This window comes from Catharus ustulatus, chromosome 1 (assembly GCF_009819885.2).
Source record: "Catharus ustulatus isolate bCatUst1 chromosome 1, bCatUst1.pri.v2, whole genome shotgun sequence".
Taxonomy (NCBI): Eukaryota; Metazoa; Chordata; class Aves; order Passeriformes; family Turdidae; genus Catharus; species Catharus ustulatus.
Genome location: NC_046221.1, coordinates 151,090,967 through 151,108,016, shown reverse-complemented (window position 1 = coordinate 151,108,016; position 17,050 = coordinate 151,090,967). Strand labels below are relative to the sequence as shown.

At 45.2% G+C, this 17,050-nt stretch overlaps 1 protein-coding gene and 1 long non-coding RNA gene across 3 annotated transcripts; one reads left to right on the top strand and one right to left on the bottom strand.

Annotated features, from left to right (window-relative positions):
- Positions 1–5,189: 5,189 nt before the first annotated feature.
- Positions 5,190–5,993, bottom strand: LOC117002837. Its single transcript, XR_004419420.1, has 2 exons — positions 5,903–5,993; positions 5,190–5,723 (listed from the first exon to the last, which is right to left on the bottom strand). It is a non-coding gene; the product is annotated as an uncharacterized LOC117002837 (long non-coding RNA).
- On the top strand, positions 5,717–15,780 carry C1H8orf76 (chromosome 1 C8orf76 homolog). Of its 2 annotated transcripts, none has more exons than XM_033072298.2 (6): positions 5,717–6,196; positions 6,570–6,665; positions 9,021–9,164; positions 9,945–10,459; positions 13,333–13,465; positions 15,492–15,780. In XM_033072298.2, the coding sequence occupies exons 1-6, from the start codon at positions 5,927–5,929 to the stop codon at positions 15,696–15,698; spliced, it is 1,365 nt and encodes a 454-aa protein (XP_032928189.1). In that variant the 5' UTR covers positions 5,717–5,926; the 3' UTR covers positions 15,699–15,780. The 2 variants fall into 2 exon arrangements, with proteins under 2 accessions (XP_032928189.1, XP_032928199.1); XM_033072308.2 differs by having other exon boundaries at positions 6,049–6,179.
- The last annotated feature ends 1,270 nt before the right edge of the window (positions 15,781–17,050 follow it).

The window sequence follows — 17,050 nt, the reverse complement described above, 5'->3', positions numbered from 1 at the left end:
GTTCAGGGTGGGAAGAGAAGGCTGAGTAGGAACCACCTCCTTACTGAAGTCCCTGTCAGTTGGACAGGCTGCTTTGACACGTGTGTTTCCCTGAGATGAGAAGGGTCTGAGGTCTGTTCACCTCTGCCCTTCCTCCGTGAGCCCAGCCTGCCAGAGGCAGTGCCACTGTCCTGCTTAGGTGTGACTCATCACACCTGTCTATTCCAGCTATTGAGCTGCAACTGGAGGAACCTGAGCCTGAGATTTTCCTGCAGGACCTGGCATTGTGCTTACACATGTATCCCCAGCAAAGAAAAAGATGTTTAAAGCAAGAGAGTGTTCCTGTGCTGTAGCTAATGTTAGTCTGAAAAATGACATCTCTAGCTGAAGTAGTGACCTAAGCACAGGACTGGAGATGAGCACGAGTTGTCAACACAGCCTGGTGTGTGGTAAAAAAAAAAAAAAAGCATTTTCAAGAATCCATCAGCTAATGAGGGAGTTACGAGAAGCACTGGATTATGTATGCAGTCACCATTTTTTAAAGGTACCTTTTTTGTTTACAGTGCTATACAATTCCAAAAGGCCGCAATTCAGTAGGTATTTTCATAAGAGATCAGCTGGCCTTGTGGGTTATTTTCCCTTTCCCAGCCCCTTCTTCCCAGCATCTTTCAGCTTGCATGTTTTCATAACAATACTATCAGCTACTATTTTTGCAAATTTAAAATACCAAGCCACTTTGTGTACTGCCTTTTTTCCTTTGTATGCCAGAAAGTCCCCTCTATAAATTTTTCCTTGTGGGTTTGGTGTTGCTTTGGGAATACTGCTGGTGGAAGTCCCTAGTCTCAGACAGATGGTGGTTTCCAATATTTTGGTGGTTAAATTGCTTGTTGCACTTCAAATACTGTAAAAATGAAATATTTGAATATATGTTTCTACTGCTATAATACTGAACTACTAGCATTGTGACTAATTTCTGTCCCATGTGTGTTTCTTTACAGGTTCAGTGCTGAGCTGATCTTCATTACCTTAAAATAGTTGGTAGAAGAAAGAAAAGCTGGAAAAAGGGAAAGAAAGTGTGTGTCACACCTAGTTGATTTGTGTCTTTGGGTGAAAATAAAGGTCAGTGTTGGCAGCAATTCTCCTCTTAGTGAACTTCAGTTTTCCTAAATGAGAGCCAAAGAAAAAAAAAAAACGTAACTTCAGTAAAGCCTGTCCTAAGGGACTAACAAGGAAGAGAGCCCACAAAATAGCCTGTAATAATGACGTGTTCTGAACCAGAGATGGTACAAATAGTATTGCAATTGTAACTGCTCTCAGTTCTGGAGTTTCCAGCAGCTGGCCAGAGCCTCCAGGTGAAGTTCAGCTGCAAGAATTTCTGTGCAAGTATCAGAACCTGGCACCCACAACATGCAGAACTGGAGCCCCACAGATGTACTGTTGTGGAAGGGGTTAATCATTTTTCCTAGAGATACCACAAAGTTAAAAACTGCATCACTGATGTATGTTTTACAGTTTTCTTTGCTCTAAATGTGTTTCACATGCAATTACTGGGAGAAGGGAGCAACTGTGGGCAAAGTCCATTCTGGATTTCTGATTTTGTTTGCATGTGTTCATTGAGCAGTGCTTTCCCTCTGCTGTGACTCACACTTTCTTCAGGCACTGCTACTTGTATAAGGCAGTAAGAAGACACAGAAGCTAAATTTAATAGCAGTTTCCACTAGTCCTCTCCAGCAGTGCAAAAGCTGTATGGGAAACGAGGCACTGCAGAATCAACAGTTTGGTTGTTTCCCATGTGGAGGCAGCCTCCATATGGAAAAACAGAGCAAGGCCTGAAAAAAACTGAATTGTGAGGGCAGGCCTGAAACTCTGGGTGTATTTCTTCAGTGTAGCTTATTTTTTTCCTAATTATTTTGATTTGTTTCTCTTTGTTCCTGCTAGACAGCAATTTTGTAGTAAGTCAGCTCAGTTTATTCAATGTTGTTATAAAAAAGGTCTTAAATGGTGTCCTAGAGGAGTTGCCACCACCAGTGTTGCTTGGTCCTGCCCAGTCCTGAAAACTGCAGTAGGAAAGTTTTAAGCTAGAGAACTAACAAATCCACTGTGGTCTCTGTGGCCTGGTTTCATCACAAGTAGAAATTAAGCAACAAGCATAACAGTGGCCAGGGCAAATTAATGAGTTTTCAGAAAAACTGATAAAACTGAAAAAAGGGTGTAGAAGGAGGCATACAAACCTCACCATGCCAACCCTAGGACTCCATTGGTTGTTTTTCCAGTTAGAGCAGTAGATTGGAGCTACCAACCCTTTTGCCATGACTTTTGTATTCTGAAAACCATTAAGTTAAAACCTCAATGCTTGTATTGCATGGCTGAGTGAAACAGTTCAGACACATGATCACATCAGTACTGGAAATGTGTAAGCTTGCCTGGGAAGATCATTGCTTTAGGATTCTTTCTAGCACTTGATCACTTTCTTCTTTCTGTCTTTCCAGAAAGCTTTTATCCTCTTTTCTTTTCAACAGCTCTCTGGTCAAACCCAAGGGTGTACTCATCCTCCTCATCATTTATCCCACTAGACAGAAAATAGTTGCAAACCCCATTAATAGCTGAACACATCTGTGTGCAGTGCACCCTTCTGGCAATAACAACTTTATTGGTTTTGTGAGGCCTGAGGGGGATGGATTGTGGCCTAGTTAATATGGTTTGCCAGGGGCTTGAAAGGTTGTACTGTCTTAAGGTAGAGCAGGTAAATGAACCATCTTTTGGGGGATGCATCTTCTCCTCTCTGTCCTAAGGACCCCTAAGAAGCTTTTAACTTCTATTGACAACAAACATTTCACTCTCTTTGATTTCCACAATGCACCCCTCACCTCTCCACTCAATTTTTGTTGTGTCTAACTAGAACTTATTGTCATAATTTTAAGTCATTCTAGAGTTCATCTGAGCTCATCAGAGCTTTTTTTGTTTGCAGTTTTTAGTAGTGATAATCTCTGTCTGCCCCAAAACATGAAGTGTTTTTACTGCCCTCCCAGCAGTCACAGACAATATACCCTTTTGTGTGACACCATGCAAAGAAGATGAAAGATGGTTTCTGCTGTAAAGAACTTTTAATCTAAATAAAAGAGGCAAGGACACAATTAGACAATGTCAGCAAATAAAGAGCTGCTCGTCTTCTCCTTTCATGAGTGTGTTTAGGGAAGAGGCTATGTTATGACTATCCAACAAGAAAACTAATCTTCCTCAAGGTATGAATATTTAACAGTGTCTGGAAGAATCCACTTAACAATTCAGGAGCCACCCTGTCCTTTAAGGAATGCTGCCTGTGGGCCTTACTTGGCCTCTTCACTACAGGCAGCTCTCTTGCTTTGAGGAGAGAACTACTCTCTCTTCTGCTTTTTTCCAAAGGCAGCTACTTTCCAGTATATTTTAATAAAGCCATGTGTGCTGCATTATTCCTGGCCAATGTGTGTGGGTAGTGCCTACCAAGATAGGGCCCTAATTGCCAGCTGAGGTTTCTTTTTTCTGCTGTGTGTGCTTGATGGTCTCTGAAGCCTTTGTGGTGTGTCTGTGTGCTGGCATAAGAGTGCCTGGACTGTGGCTAGGACCCACACAGGCTATCACAATACAAATAACAACATCAGTAATTAAAGAAACACTGGAGGAGGATTCTTCTGAATTAATTTTGTCTCAGAGTAGACAGGGAAATGGGGAGAAGAAGGGCGTTAGACAAACTGTCTTCCATGCTGCTTTCTTCTCCTGGCCAGAAGATTCTGGCTGTAGGACTGCATGGAAAAACCCTGCCTGTTGCTGAAGTTGCCTTCACAACCTGGGCTGTCTCTGGGCTCACCCTGGCTGCAAGATGAAGCACACTGGCCAACCCTCACTCACCTGCCCCCACTCACCCGGGGTGAAGCTGGGTCACAGCCCCTCACCACTGCCTCTCCGAGTCACGCTCGTGTGAGCAGCCACAATGGCTTTGCTGATGAGCAAGAACTTGCTTGGAGCCCATTTTTATTGGTCCAGTGTTCATGTGCCGAGCTGGTGGCTGGCAGTGGAGTAAGATCTTGGCTGCCTTCAGAGAGAGATTAACCTATAGCTTCCTTTCATCCCTGAAGCTGCCTACAGAGCAGCTGCAGCAGCACAGGCTCTTGCAGGGCTCGTATATCTCTGAGCCCCCTCAAAGCTGCCTCTCACAGGGATGATGTTTTCTCCTCTGTGAAGCCAAGGCTAACAGCATCAAGGCAAATTATGCCATGCAAACTCTGGTAAACAGCTTTACTTAAGTACAGTGAGAATTTGTATTCTGGCAGCTACACTGATGACTTGGATCTTGGGGGAGAAATTAAGCAAACCTCCAGTGCTGACAAGAGAGAAGGATTAATTCTTAAAGTTGCATTTTTTCATTTCTGTAACTAATATATGAAGAATTTTTTTAAATGTCTTGAGGGGAGGCAGGGGAGAGCCAGGCAAAGAAGAAATGAAGAGAGGCAATACTTTGCCCATGACTTACAACTGAAACCACACAGTCAGCTGCTAGGCCCCCTGCGTGGCACTCGGGAATCATGGCTCTCCTATCACTGATTTACCAGACAAAGGCATTCTCTGCATTGCAACACAGAGCTTTTTGCAGACCACGTTGGTATCCTCAGAAGAAAGGATGGTCGAACCCCCCAGCCCTGGAGGACTCTGCAATCCAAGCTGGCAGCCAACCAGCTGCTGTGGGATTTGCCCCTGGGAGTGCCTTGCTTTTTGTGTTTTCCTTTGAGCTGCAGCCACATTTCACTTTGGTTACTCATGTTTCTTTTTTTGGATTTTCTTCTTTTTGATTTGTGCCTATTTGTCTTTCTGGATTTTTGTGCCTTGTCCATCAGACCGGTGTGTTGCAGCATGACCTGTGGTCCTGGAGTAGGGGGAAAGGGAATGTATGTGTCCAGTGTACGTGAGGAGCACTGCAGGTGCTGAAACTGTTCAGACTCTTGTGCCAACCTCCACAGTCTGACCCCTGTGTGCTCTGCCTGCCCTGGTCTGCAGGCAGGAGGAAGCCAGGTGGTTTTGATGTGCACATACAAGTGACTGTCCTCACCTACTTTGATACTTTTAACAGAAGGTCTGAAGCATGTCAAACAAACTCTGGTTCTCTCAAGACTTAATTGCTGAAAGTTTCCTCTGTGCTGGAGGGCTTGTTTGCCAAACAGCAAGTTTACAAGCATAAGAAACATTAATCTGCTTTTATTTTTCTGATCAATTCCAACTACCAAAGTTGAGTTTCTACCCTGGCATTTATGCCAGATCATGCTACATCCAGTCACAGCTCTGCTGGTATAGAAGAGTATTTTAAGCACGTAAGAAGGAAAAAAAAGCAAGCCACATCTTTTACACGTCTACTTTAAAATCATCTATACAAGCATTGCTTTTGCTTCAAAAGGTGTTCTGGTATAGACAAGTTCATCAGTCCATTGTGCAGGCTAAGGAAGTGCAAGGATGACTTTTCAGCTCGCCTTCTCCAAACCTGTGTAGTGATTAGATGGGACAAAATGGACCTTCCAGGATGGACGGACTGGAGAGAGCAAACAGCGGAGCAGCAGCCTTAGAGCACAGCACGCTGTGCAGCAGTACCGGCAGGCGGGGCATGCAGAGCTCTCAGTGAGCGGCCGGGTGCCCGAGTCTTGGCATCCTGAAGGAGCCTAGGATCAGTCTTCGCTGTGTTCCTGTTTCCCACAGCACAGTGCAGGGTGCTCTGGGAAAGCCTGTCGTGGAAAGCGTGGAATTTGACAGAATCACAGAATTTTTAGGTTTGGAAGGGTCTGGAGATGATCTAGTCCAACCCCCTGCCAAGGCAGGGTCACCTAGAGCAGGTTATGCATTTTCTTCTTTGAGACAGAACTGAAACCAAATGGAAAAGTTACCGAGACACATTCCCACTCACCCTATGCGCAGTCACTAGGACGGGATGCTAACAGAGCACCTCCACAGATACGCAGTTAGTTCATCAAGGCGCGGAACTGCAGCTCAGCTCCTCACTGGAGGCACTTCCCCTTCGCTGCGCGGCCCCGAGCTCCTCCCCCGCGCGGGGCCCGGCGGGAGCGGCCATGGAGCCGCCGCTGGGCCCGGAGTTCGAGGATTCCCTGTTCGCGCCGAGCCGGGAGCGGCGGGAGCGCGGCGGGGACGGGGCTCCGAGCGGCGCCAGGCACTGCGAGCCCGGCGTGAGGAGCGGGGCGGCGTGAGGGGCCGGGCGGCGTGGGGAGCTGGGGCGGCGTGAGGGGCCGGGGCGGCGTGGGGAGCTGGGGCGGGGCGGGCCGTGACGGCGCTGTGTGTACTCTGTGAGCGCCGCGTGTGCCCGCAGGGGTTCCACGGCCCGTCACGGCTCTGTGTGTGCTCTGTGTGTGCTCTGTGTGCCCGCAGGGGTTGCACGGCCCGTCACGGCTCTGTGTGCGCTCTGTGTGCCTGCAGTGTGGGCTCCCTGTGCCTGCAGTGGTTCCACAGCGCGGCTGACGGCTCTGTGTGCTCTCTGTGCTCTCTGTGTGCCCGCAGTGGTTCCACAGCGCGGCTGACGGCTCTGTTGTGTGCTCTCTGTGCTCTCTGTGTGCCCGCAGTGGTTCCACAGCGCGGCTGACTGCGGGGAAGGCGCCGGCGGGGTCACGGGCAGCAAGTTCCGTGCGGACTGGGCGTTCCGGCAGAGAGACTTCGAGGTATTTCCAGGGCGCTCTCCCGGGCCGGGGAAGTTGTGGGGACACGGGCTGGGGCGGTGCTGCAGTCGGGTGACCGTGCAGGATGTGCCACGGTCTGCGGGTCTGGTGCATTGTGTACCACGGCCTGTGCCGCGGTTATTCCCGCTCCTGGTTCGTGCTGAACGCGTGGCAGCCCCGGGCCCGCCACATCTGTGTTCTGCCACGATCCATCCGGAGTCAGCCTGGAGCAAGCCGGGCAGGAACGCGGCGCTGCCCCGGAACTGATCCAGCAGGCGGGAGCATCGCAGCAGTTCGCCCGTGAGCAGGGCGGGTGTCTGTGGCCGGGGAAGTCTCGGTCAGAGTTTGGCGTGTGGGTGTCTCAGCCTGGAGATAATGCCGTGTCCCACAAAGCTGTCGGATCGCCGGCACCAGGCGGCTGCGGGTCACCTTTCTCAGAGCTCCCCCCGCTGTCCGATGACAGCTGCAGTGGCTGTCAGGCTCCTGCAGTCGCGGAGCTGCCTCTGCATCACTTGTGCCAGGTCTGTGCCGCCTCCGCTCGCTCCGAAGGCCGCTCGTACCTTTGCCGTGGTGAATGTCCGTGTCTGCTGCCCGCGGTGGTCACAGACCTCACTGTGCGCGTCCTGAGCCACATTCCTCATCAGCGATGCTCTCCTGCCTTTTGCAGTCCTAGTTGCAGGATCTAGTCTTTCATTACCTTGTTTCCTTGTTGAAATCAGCATCTCCAGGCCTTGTTTCAGGTGTATCTGCTTCTTCCAGCTTATGGTTTTCATTACAAGTTCCCTGATTTCAAAGCACTCCAGCTGACTTCTGACTGTACTCCTTTTGCCTTGCCCATTGGATTTGTAGATCTTCTTGTACTTTGGTTGGCACTGATCCTAATGTTACTTCAGCACCACTGCAGCCCTGTGTATACCTGACAGCTATTTTCTAGTCTCAGCTGAGACGCCCTAAAGGGATTCTTAAAAGGGTGCTGGTAGCAGAGCTGCCTCAGGCTGTGGTCAGATATAGCTGCTGACTCCCAGGAAAAGCAGATTTCTCCTTGCTGTGGTTACCAATCAGGAGAAAAAAACACCTCCTCAGATCTGCTAAACAGAACAGACCATTGCTTCCTAAATCTTTTCTGTTGCAGTGATTCATGTTAGAAATGCTTTCAGTTTTATTGCTGATCTAGATCATTGGTGGAACAAGAACTAGAGCTTGATTGCACATAAAATTACTGATTTGGAAGCATTGACCTTAGAAAGGGGGCTGGAAATATGTAAATAGGGGTAGTAATCTCTTATTGTCAGTTTTTTTTCTTTAGGATAGGCCACTTGATAGGAAATGTCAAGGACAGCAATCATCTAAACTGTGCCTGTTTTTAGGATATAGATGACTGAAGAATCTCTGTAGAATCATGAACCTTTGTCAGATACCAAGGCAAGCAGGGTTGTCCTCAACCCTCTGATCCATTTTCACCAGTGGCTGCATGCACTGGGCAGAGGGGAGCTCCCTCTTTTGCTTAAGAATGACTGTGAGCTCAGCATCAGGAAAGAAAAATATTTCAGCCGTTATGCTAGGAAGCATTTAGGGTACTTAGAAGCTCTTTCTGTTAGAACCATTAAAGTTTGTAAGAAATAATTAAATACTCATTTTGAGAGATGGGAGAATGAGCACTGTTCTTCAGTCTTTTCTCTGAGCACTTACACAAAGAGAGAGAAATCAAAATTCCAGTCCTAGCTTCACTGAATACTTAATTTAATGTATTTAAATGTTAATTGGAGTCCTGGTGAGTGCCCTGAGCATTAAGCTGCAGAAGTATTGCTCATTCTTGCCTTTTTCCTTAGCCCAATGAATATTTATTTCAAGTACATTAAAACCAGCCTACAGGAACAATGGAGATTCACTTTCCTTGTGGTATTCTCTGGCTTACTGATTATTTGAGGTGAGGTACTCGCAGGTTCAGACCTTCTCATGGAGAATATAATGGTTTGGAAACAAGGTCCCACAGATTTAGGACAGATGAGCACACAGATCGTTGATGCATTGTGTCACGTATTACCCAGGTCAGTAGATGATCCCTTCTGGATCAAGTGTGGTGGGAGAGAGGTGGACAGATGTGTGGTGAATCCTGCTTGGGCCTAAACCTGAGCTAGAATTGAGGCTGCTCATCACCATCTAGGCTTGGCAGTGTAGTACTGGGGCCGTGTCTCTTGCTCACACAGGTAGTAGCTGAGTCTGGAGAAATGTAAATGTGGACTTCAGGTTCTGAATTCCCCTTGTGACTGTAGTCATAAAGAAAATGTGCTGTCAGGCTTGCTTTTAAATGCAAATATCTCCCTGTTTTGTTGGCTTTTCTTCCTGTCACACTCCTAGAAAGCCCTGTGTGAATACTCAGACTGCCTGCTACTCTTACCTGCCAGCAACATTGCAATGAGACGTGATGTCCAGGAGGGCCAGGCTCGGTGTTTATCTCGCCTAGGAAGGCACAAGGAGGCTCTGGATATTGCAGAAAAAATGGTAAATAATGAAGTCTTTCTTTTAGGCTCTGAACATGAAAACACTGCCACTAGTTCTTTTATATGGACTATTTTCTGGAAAAATAATTTTCATTTGTATAATCCTTCAGGATGTTCAGTGCTTGGAGTATTTGGTAAACAGAGGGTAACTGTCACTGCAGATATAATCACTCTTTAGAAACTGGAACACCCTGTACCACAATGAGCTCCCTGTGCAGGGAAACTGGTAGTCCTGGAAGGGACTAAATATCATGCTCTGTCAGGCAGAATTAATGCAATGTAATAGGAATTATAAGAAAGGGAATAAATGAGTGCTTAAATCTTTCCACTATACAAGTGACAGTTCAAACTCCCTTTCTTTTCCATATACTTACTGCCAAACTGCCACCAAGAAGAGTATGTAGCCACAGATTGAGTTTTTCCCATAAAGGAAAAAGTCCAGAGGCTCTGAAGTTTGCTAGAATGTTATTGATGCTTTTTATTTTATATAAAAGGTATTTATGCCGCAAAGAAAGGCAGCTGTAGAACACTCTGGAGGCAGATAAACAAATGACAGCATTTAGGACCTTTTTGCCTCTCAGACTGGGACAAGGCAACACGAGGGAATGCTGTCAGCTTGATTGTGCAAGATTGTGTTGTATCATTTTAAATTAAGAGCACCATTTTGTTTAAAAATTACCTTGAGATACTTGTATGTCATTATTTAGGGAGACATTTTTTTAGGCTCTGAAGGATGATTCTGTTCTACTCCTGTTTTCAATCTCTTATCTTTCGTTTCTAGAGAAACAGCGCTACTAACACGGATCACTTAACAACGGTTCTCAACCTGCAGTTTTCCATTTACCAGGGTCTGGAAAATGTAGAAAAAAAGATTATGTGTCTGCAGCAACTGATCTGTTTACATCCTTTCAATCCCTGGTTCTGGAAGTTACTTGCTGAAGCTTATATGAGCCTTTTACAGAATTTGTCTCCCATGGACATTCCAGAAGCAAATCTAAATCAGTCTGAAGAGGTTTGTGTAAGTAACAGCAATTTCAGAACGAATGGCAGACAGATTAATTTGCAGCCTCACAGATCAGATGGCCAGAAAGAAGGCCCTTGTTTCAGCCTTGTTGCAGAAACAAAGGGAGAGAATGCAGTGACTTGTCCCAGCAGCCAAGCAGTGAAAGAATTCCTCTGCACTTCGGGAGAACTGGAACGGACGGACGAAGAGAAATGTGCAGACTCCAAGTCCTGGAAGCAGAACATGTTAAAGGAAGTTGGGGTAAAAGCATGTGCCTCGTTTATCAGAGCAAGGTAATTCTGTGTATTCTTAGAATAATATTAAGTTCTCTCAGTCAAGAGCAATGTAAAGCATATTTTTCCCAGTTGTTTTCAGTTTGCATTTTCAATTTAAATGTTTGTTTCAGAGTTGGCAACACTAACTCAGAAGCACCCTACTGCTGCTTCAGATCTAAAAAGCAAAATCTACTTTGTGTGGTGGCTGTGCAGAGTCTGAATCTGAGTGGAAAGAGTAAACTAGTGTCACACACAGTTGAGAAGTAAAGAGTTTTTTAATGAGCTTATAATGTGAATCTTTTCAAGTAATTATATACAAAAAGGTCTGGTCTTCAACAAATGCTCCTGCTAGACCATTGCTGTTCGCTGGTCTGGTATTAAAGATGCAGTAGCAGAAGTGCCCCAAAGGGAAGGCATAGCCAGTCTTCCTTCTGTGAGTGCCACCTGTCTTATTTGCTTGAAGCCTTATGCTTGAGTGAAAATGTATTTTATAATAATACCCCAATCTGCATAATGGATGAGGCTGGAAAATGAACTCTGTGACAACTGATTGACAGGGCTGCATTAAAAATGTTCTTTCCTTTTCCCTCTTCCTAAAACTCTTGCATACAGCAAAAATCCCCAAAACATAGTTTTTCAAAGAGATAATTAGGAACTGGTTTTGTTAAAATAATCTTGGATGTTTTTTCCCCCTCTTGCCTCTCAGTAATGTATCAGTCATTGAATGTTTTTAAAGGCATCTTATGAATGTCCAGAAATGTTTACAGAGAGCTCTTTTATAACTGCCCTGCTGGGACAAGATTTAAGAAATGCAAAAATCCCAAATAGTAACTTTGAACTGTACTCAGAATAAGAGATGAAGACTTTAATTAAAGAAGTTCATTGATTTAGTACTGATATTGAATATTGAAGGTACATTTATATCAATAATTTGTGTTGCTTGTTTCAGTGAACTGAGACAGTTGTAAATGGTGGCATTTCCTTGCTTGGCTGCACAGTTGCACAGAGTGTTACTGTGATTTACATTTGCAGATACACTTGTCCCAACTAGGCTTCTCCCCTGCCCAAGTTGTCTAATATTTTTAGGTCTGTTGGATTTTAAGTAGGATGTAGATGTCGTATAAATGTGTGTGCAGGATAAGTTACACCTTAAAAAGGGATGTTAGTATTGCTTTTTGTAGGAAATAAGGTTCTCTGGTAATGCATCATGAATAATTGACTCTCATAGTTTTGAAAAAAAAATGAGTTTTTTTGTTTAATTTTCATTTAAATTTCATTCTTTTTTATACTATGTTGATGCAAATTTTGAAACAAAAATACTTTATAAATTAAAAATACTTTCCATTTTTACTTGGAACCAACAAATCATCTGTAAATTCTGTGAAGTTTTAACTGAGAAAATCAGATTTATAAGTGTTGATGTCTGTAGTATTCAAATGGAAGTTTTCATCTCAGATCTTGAGTCTTATCCTTAAATATGCACACCATTATTGTAACACCAGCTTCACTTCAGTAAATGGGATAAAAAATGTTGTTGTTTCTCTTTCTGCGTAAAGTTTGTATTAAACACATTTTCAGTAACAACACTGCTAAGTTCTAATGGTCCCTTGGTTAAATATTGTAGAATGATAGAATTCCAGGTTGGAAGGGACCTCAAGGGTCATCCTTTCTTGGCTAAAACATGATCTGGGCAAGATGGCTGAGCAGCTAGTCTATCTGAATCTCAAAAATGTCCAACACTGGGAAATCCACAACTTTCTTGAGGAGATTATTCCACTGACTGATCTCATTGTAGAATACTTTCCTCTTGTGTCCAGTTTGAATCTCCCCAGAATTAACATTATACCTATTGTCCTTCATCTTTTCCATGTGGTTCCCTGTATAAAGGGAGTCCCCATTTTTTTTGTAGCCACTCTGTAAATACTGAAACATGGTGAGGAGGTGTCCCTTAAGCCTTCTTGTCTCAAGTTTGGACAAACCCAGTTCTCTCTGCCCATTCCCAAATAGCAAGGCTTCCCAGGCCTTTGGTCACCTTTGTGGCCCTTCTCTAGATCCAGTGAATTCTCTAAAACTGTAATTATCTCTGCATTAATACCCATTATGAATTTCAGTGAGTTCACAGGAGATTGTGCAATGTGTCTGTTCCTAGAACTGTATAATAAATATAATACTGTTTATCTGTCTGACAGTGGATTTGAGACAAATGCATAGACACCTGGATGTTTTCCTCTGCTGACCTGTTTTACAGCCCTTGTATGAGAGGGACTCTGGAAACCGCCACTGTTCTTGCTGGTCAAGCAGTTGGTGATGGGGCCCTGTGTGACCTCAACCTCTGTCATGAGCAGAGTGTGTGACCTTCACCAGTTCATGGTTGTGACTTCTGGGGCACTGCCTGGAACATAAAACTGGTGAATGTTTTTAGAAAATAATCCAAGGTTGGCCTGTGTGGGGAGGATGTTTGATATTTGTCCAAACCCTCACATTTGTAGCTTTTCGGGTTCCATAGCCAAAAATGTGCTGCTGTCTTTGTTAGGCTGTAGTAAGGACATGGGACACCTGATGACTCACAGGCCCAAGCCTCACTTCTGAATGGTGTGATGAATATATGGGACAAAAATGGTTTTTTTGCCTAGAGTAACCAGAGCTGTTGGCATATTGGTTTTCAGAAATACTTCTCAGTAGTTCTATAGCACAGATATACAATATCCAGGTAGATTGACACACATGTATTGACTTGTTTGCAGTAGGCAAAAGTCAGGAAGAAGAGCTGTTTTAAAGTATTGAAGTATTAAAAGTGTTAATTAAAGTATTAAACATTTTGTTTGTTTTTAGGTCTGCTGACTTACTCTTTTTCCAGCTGTGCCAGTTTTTAACTGCCTTTCTCATTCCAGGCTTTTACTTCAGCTCACCCAGTCACAACAGTTGTCCTTTGTGCTAGAGAATAACAGAAAAGGTCAAAAAGAAATTGATGACAAAGTGGCTCTACTTGGTTTCGATGAAAACTCCTTGCTGTTGATGTCCAAAGTAAGAGGATGCTTCACTGTGTGCAGGGTCTCAGTTCTCTGTGTGGGCTGGTTGTCCTCAAAGCAGACACTCCCAGAGCTAATTAACTGTGCCAGGAAGCACGGGGAATTAATTAGCTGGGGCGGGCTGCAAGAGGGTGTAATCTGGAACTGACAGAGGTGCCTGTAGAGCCCTGGCCTGTGTCACACAGGTGGATCTCTGATCTGCTGAGATTCTGCTTTCAGGAATGTGCAGCGTTCTTAAGTTTCTCACTGGACTTGTATTTGCAGATGCATCAGCACTGTGCACTTCCTGGCATGCACATCTTTTAGCTCAGGGGTTTTAGATGCCCCAAAGTGAATCACTAGTTTGAAATGGAAGTGAAGATTACTTTGATAGCCACAGCAGTACTCATCACTTGCATAAAAAGTATTACAGTAATTTCACGACCATAAGGCGCACCCCCCGGGAGCCGGCACATTTTGCAACTTTGTAGATCAGATAAGGCGCACCGGTCTATAAGGCGCACCGGGTTTTTTTTGCAGCGAGGCTCCGCCCCCAGCTCCTCCCACGCGCTTGCTGGCCGAGGCCCCGCCTCAATCCGGCAGCCATTGGCTCCCGGGCCTGCCTGTACCCGGCAGGGCCGGGCTATGCCCACCGCCGCTCCGTGCAGCATCCCCAGGGCCCCGCTGTTCTGGGAGTTCCCTGGCGCTCCGGGTGACCCAATGCCGGCAGGCTTGCCCCGTGCCGCCGCTGCCCCGATTCCAGCTGCTTGCCCCCTCCCCGCGTGGCAGCCGCTCCGATTCTGGCGGCTTTCCCCCTCTCCGCATGGCAGCCGCTGTGATTCCGGCGGCTTTCGCCCGCCCCGCGCGGCGGCCGCCGTGATTCCGGCGGCTTTCGCCCCCCCCGCGCGGCGGCCGCCGTGCTTCCGGGGGCTTTCGCCCCCACCGCGCGGCGGCCGCCGTGATTCCGGGGGCTTTCGCCCCGCCCCGCGCAGCAGCCGATCCGATTCCTGCGGTTTTCACACCCCCCACAAGGGAGCCGTCCCAATGTCGGCGGGCCGGCCCCGTGCGGGGGCGGCCCCGATGCCGGCGGGACGGCCCCGTGCGGGGGAGGCCCCGATGCCGGCGGGTCCGCCCCGCGCTGGGGCGGCCCCGATGCCGGCGGACCCGCCCCGCACGGGGGAGGCCCCGATGCCGACGGGCTCTCACTTCCGGGGTGGCAAATGTCGCAACTTTGTAGATCAGATAAGGCGCACCGGACTATAAGGCGCACTTCCGGTTTTGGGGGGAGATTTTAGTCAAAAGGGTGCGCCTTATAGTCGTGAAATTACTGTACCTATTTCCAGAAAAAGCCAGAGACTTTCTTTTGCATTTCTTTGTTTTGTTTAATGTACTGGGTTCTAGTTTAAACAAAACAACAGAGGAGAGCAATATTGCATTTAATCTCTTCATAGCGATTAAACATTTTTAGTGCTCTTTAAAGAGCTTCTGACTTTTATCATAATGAATAATAGGATGTGTGAAATGAAGCCAGGGAGATTCTGACTTTGTTGTCAGCATTGCAGCTTTAAGTTAGTGACAGCCAAGCCACTGTTGGGCTGCAGGCAGCCGGAGGAATGGCATCCATGAGAGGGCAGTAGCACACAGGCTACCTCAGGCTTGGGAAGGGCTGGGAAAAGAAACTTCTCTCCTTGCATCCCTTGCCCGCACATGCCCCAGGAGTTCAGTGTTGATGCTGATGCAAGATGAGCACTGAATGCAGAGCTGGCATTGAGATTTCAGCTGCTATTCAGAATGAAAACCCCCTATGCAAGTGCAGCCAGAAGCTGGAGGGTTGTGCAGCACTGAGCTTTGGTCTCAGCTCCCCCTGAACAGAGAGTGCCAAGGCAGGCAACTTCATCATGGCTTGGAAACTTCTCCAGGATGGTGTGTGGATCATGTGACAAGGACTTTGCCTGTAAAAACTGTTATTAATGCCATGTTTAATGATTTTTTTTTTCTGCAAGTTATTTTCTTGATTGCCTTCTTTCTTACTCTTTTTGCAGGCTATGGGGCAGGATCTTATACCAGAAAAACTAAAAGAGGAGTTTCAGGGTGAGGTAAAATGCATAGGCCCTTCAGCATTGTCATCACTGCTAACTGCTTCCATCATGGAATTTGAAATCAAATGGTTTAGTAATCTCCAAGATGACTTAAGTCACTTTGACAGACAATTTTCTTCAGATATTTATCTCCCACCTTCAGTAACATAGACTTTTTTTGTATTTATTCTTGTATCTCCAAATGATTATGGCATGATACATGCAATAAATTTCATATTATATTTTTTAAGAATTCTTATTGTATTTCTTTTAAGAACAGAGATAAATCTCCACATTTAATCTCTTAACTTTGTATCCTTTTCTTTGTTCACTGATTTGTTTGTATTTAAAATTATTAAGAATACAGTATAAAATCAAGTTTTCAGAGGTAGCTTTCCATCGTAGTCTTCACCAATTTGTGCTTGAGGTGCCTGTGAATTTTTTGAGACTTGCAGTGTGGGTGAGATGGAAGCTTCCTTTCTGATGTCCAATTTGAAAGTTTCTTGGTATCAAATTAGATGTTGTTGCATTTAGAGCCATGGAATTAGCTGTTTTCTTAAGTAATTTAATATAATATTTCTTGATTAATGTTATAGTGATTTCCTGTTCAGAGATGAATAGCTGGAAATCTCAAATATATTTATGCTGAGAAATTGTCAATAATAATAATTCCATACCTTTTAGTAAGGAAATATAAGTAATAAATACTTAACTTAAAACTAGGAGATTTTTTCTTTTTGAAGCCAAGTGTTTATTGCAGGTGTCAACAAGCAATAGTCTCGTGTTCAGTGTGCTTAGCTGAGAAGGAGAAAAACTGACAAGGTTGTTTATATGTGCTGAAGAATGTTTAGTCAGATCATATCCTTTGTAGAAGCCTACAAGGAAGATCTTTGCTGTGAAAACTGGCACTGTTGTTTCTGCCTCATCCAGCTCCTTCTGTTGTGCTTTCAGTTGTTAGTGACAACACTTTGCTTTGCATTCTCAAGCACTGGTGCTCTGTGCTTTGGGCATCTAGAAGAGGGCAAAGACCCTCCTGTAGTTTCTTTCACTTGAAATAGTTTACATTTCAGAATACATGGTGTGCTCTTCCCCTATCTTCTGTTAAAATGTGAGACTTAATTTTTCTGTAGCTTTCTGTAAACATGTTCTATAATGGATATGGTTTAAAACCAGGAGTCTTATCCATACTTTGCTGCCCCTTTTCTTTATGTGTTCCTGTGTTTTCTTTCTGAAGTATTAAAGAGTGCCAAAACCTTAAATAATTCACAGTTGAATGATGATTCACCATTAATTGTATCTGCTGCTTTCAGATGAATTTTAAAGCTTTCAGATACTGATCAGGGAACCTATCACGAATCACAGAATGGTTTGGATCGGCAGGAACATTAAAGATCAGGAAACACAGGCAGGAACACCTTCCACTAGACCTCTGTAGGCATCCTGTTCTAGTGTCTCATCATTCTCACAGCAAAGAATTTCTTCCCAATATCAGTCTAAATCTGCCCTCTTTAAGTTTGAATCCA

Bases quoted from the DNA above. Each gene is read 5' to 3' on its own strand.
- C1H8orf76 (XM_033072298.2), top strand. From the start codon at position 5,927: ATGCTAACAGAGCACCTCCACAGATACGCAGTTAGTTCATCAAGGCGC. The intron at 6,666-9,020 runs GTATTTCCAGGG...TCACACTCCTAG, and splicing joins TCCGGCAGAGAGACTTCGAG to AAAGCCCTGTGTGAATACTC. The intron at 10,460-13,332 runs GTAATTCTGTGT...TTCTCATTCCAG, and splicing joins GCCTCGTTTATCAGAGCAAG to GCTTTTACTTCAGCTCACCC.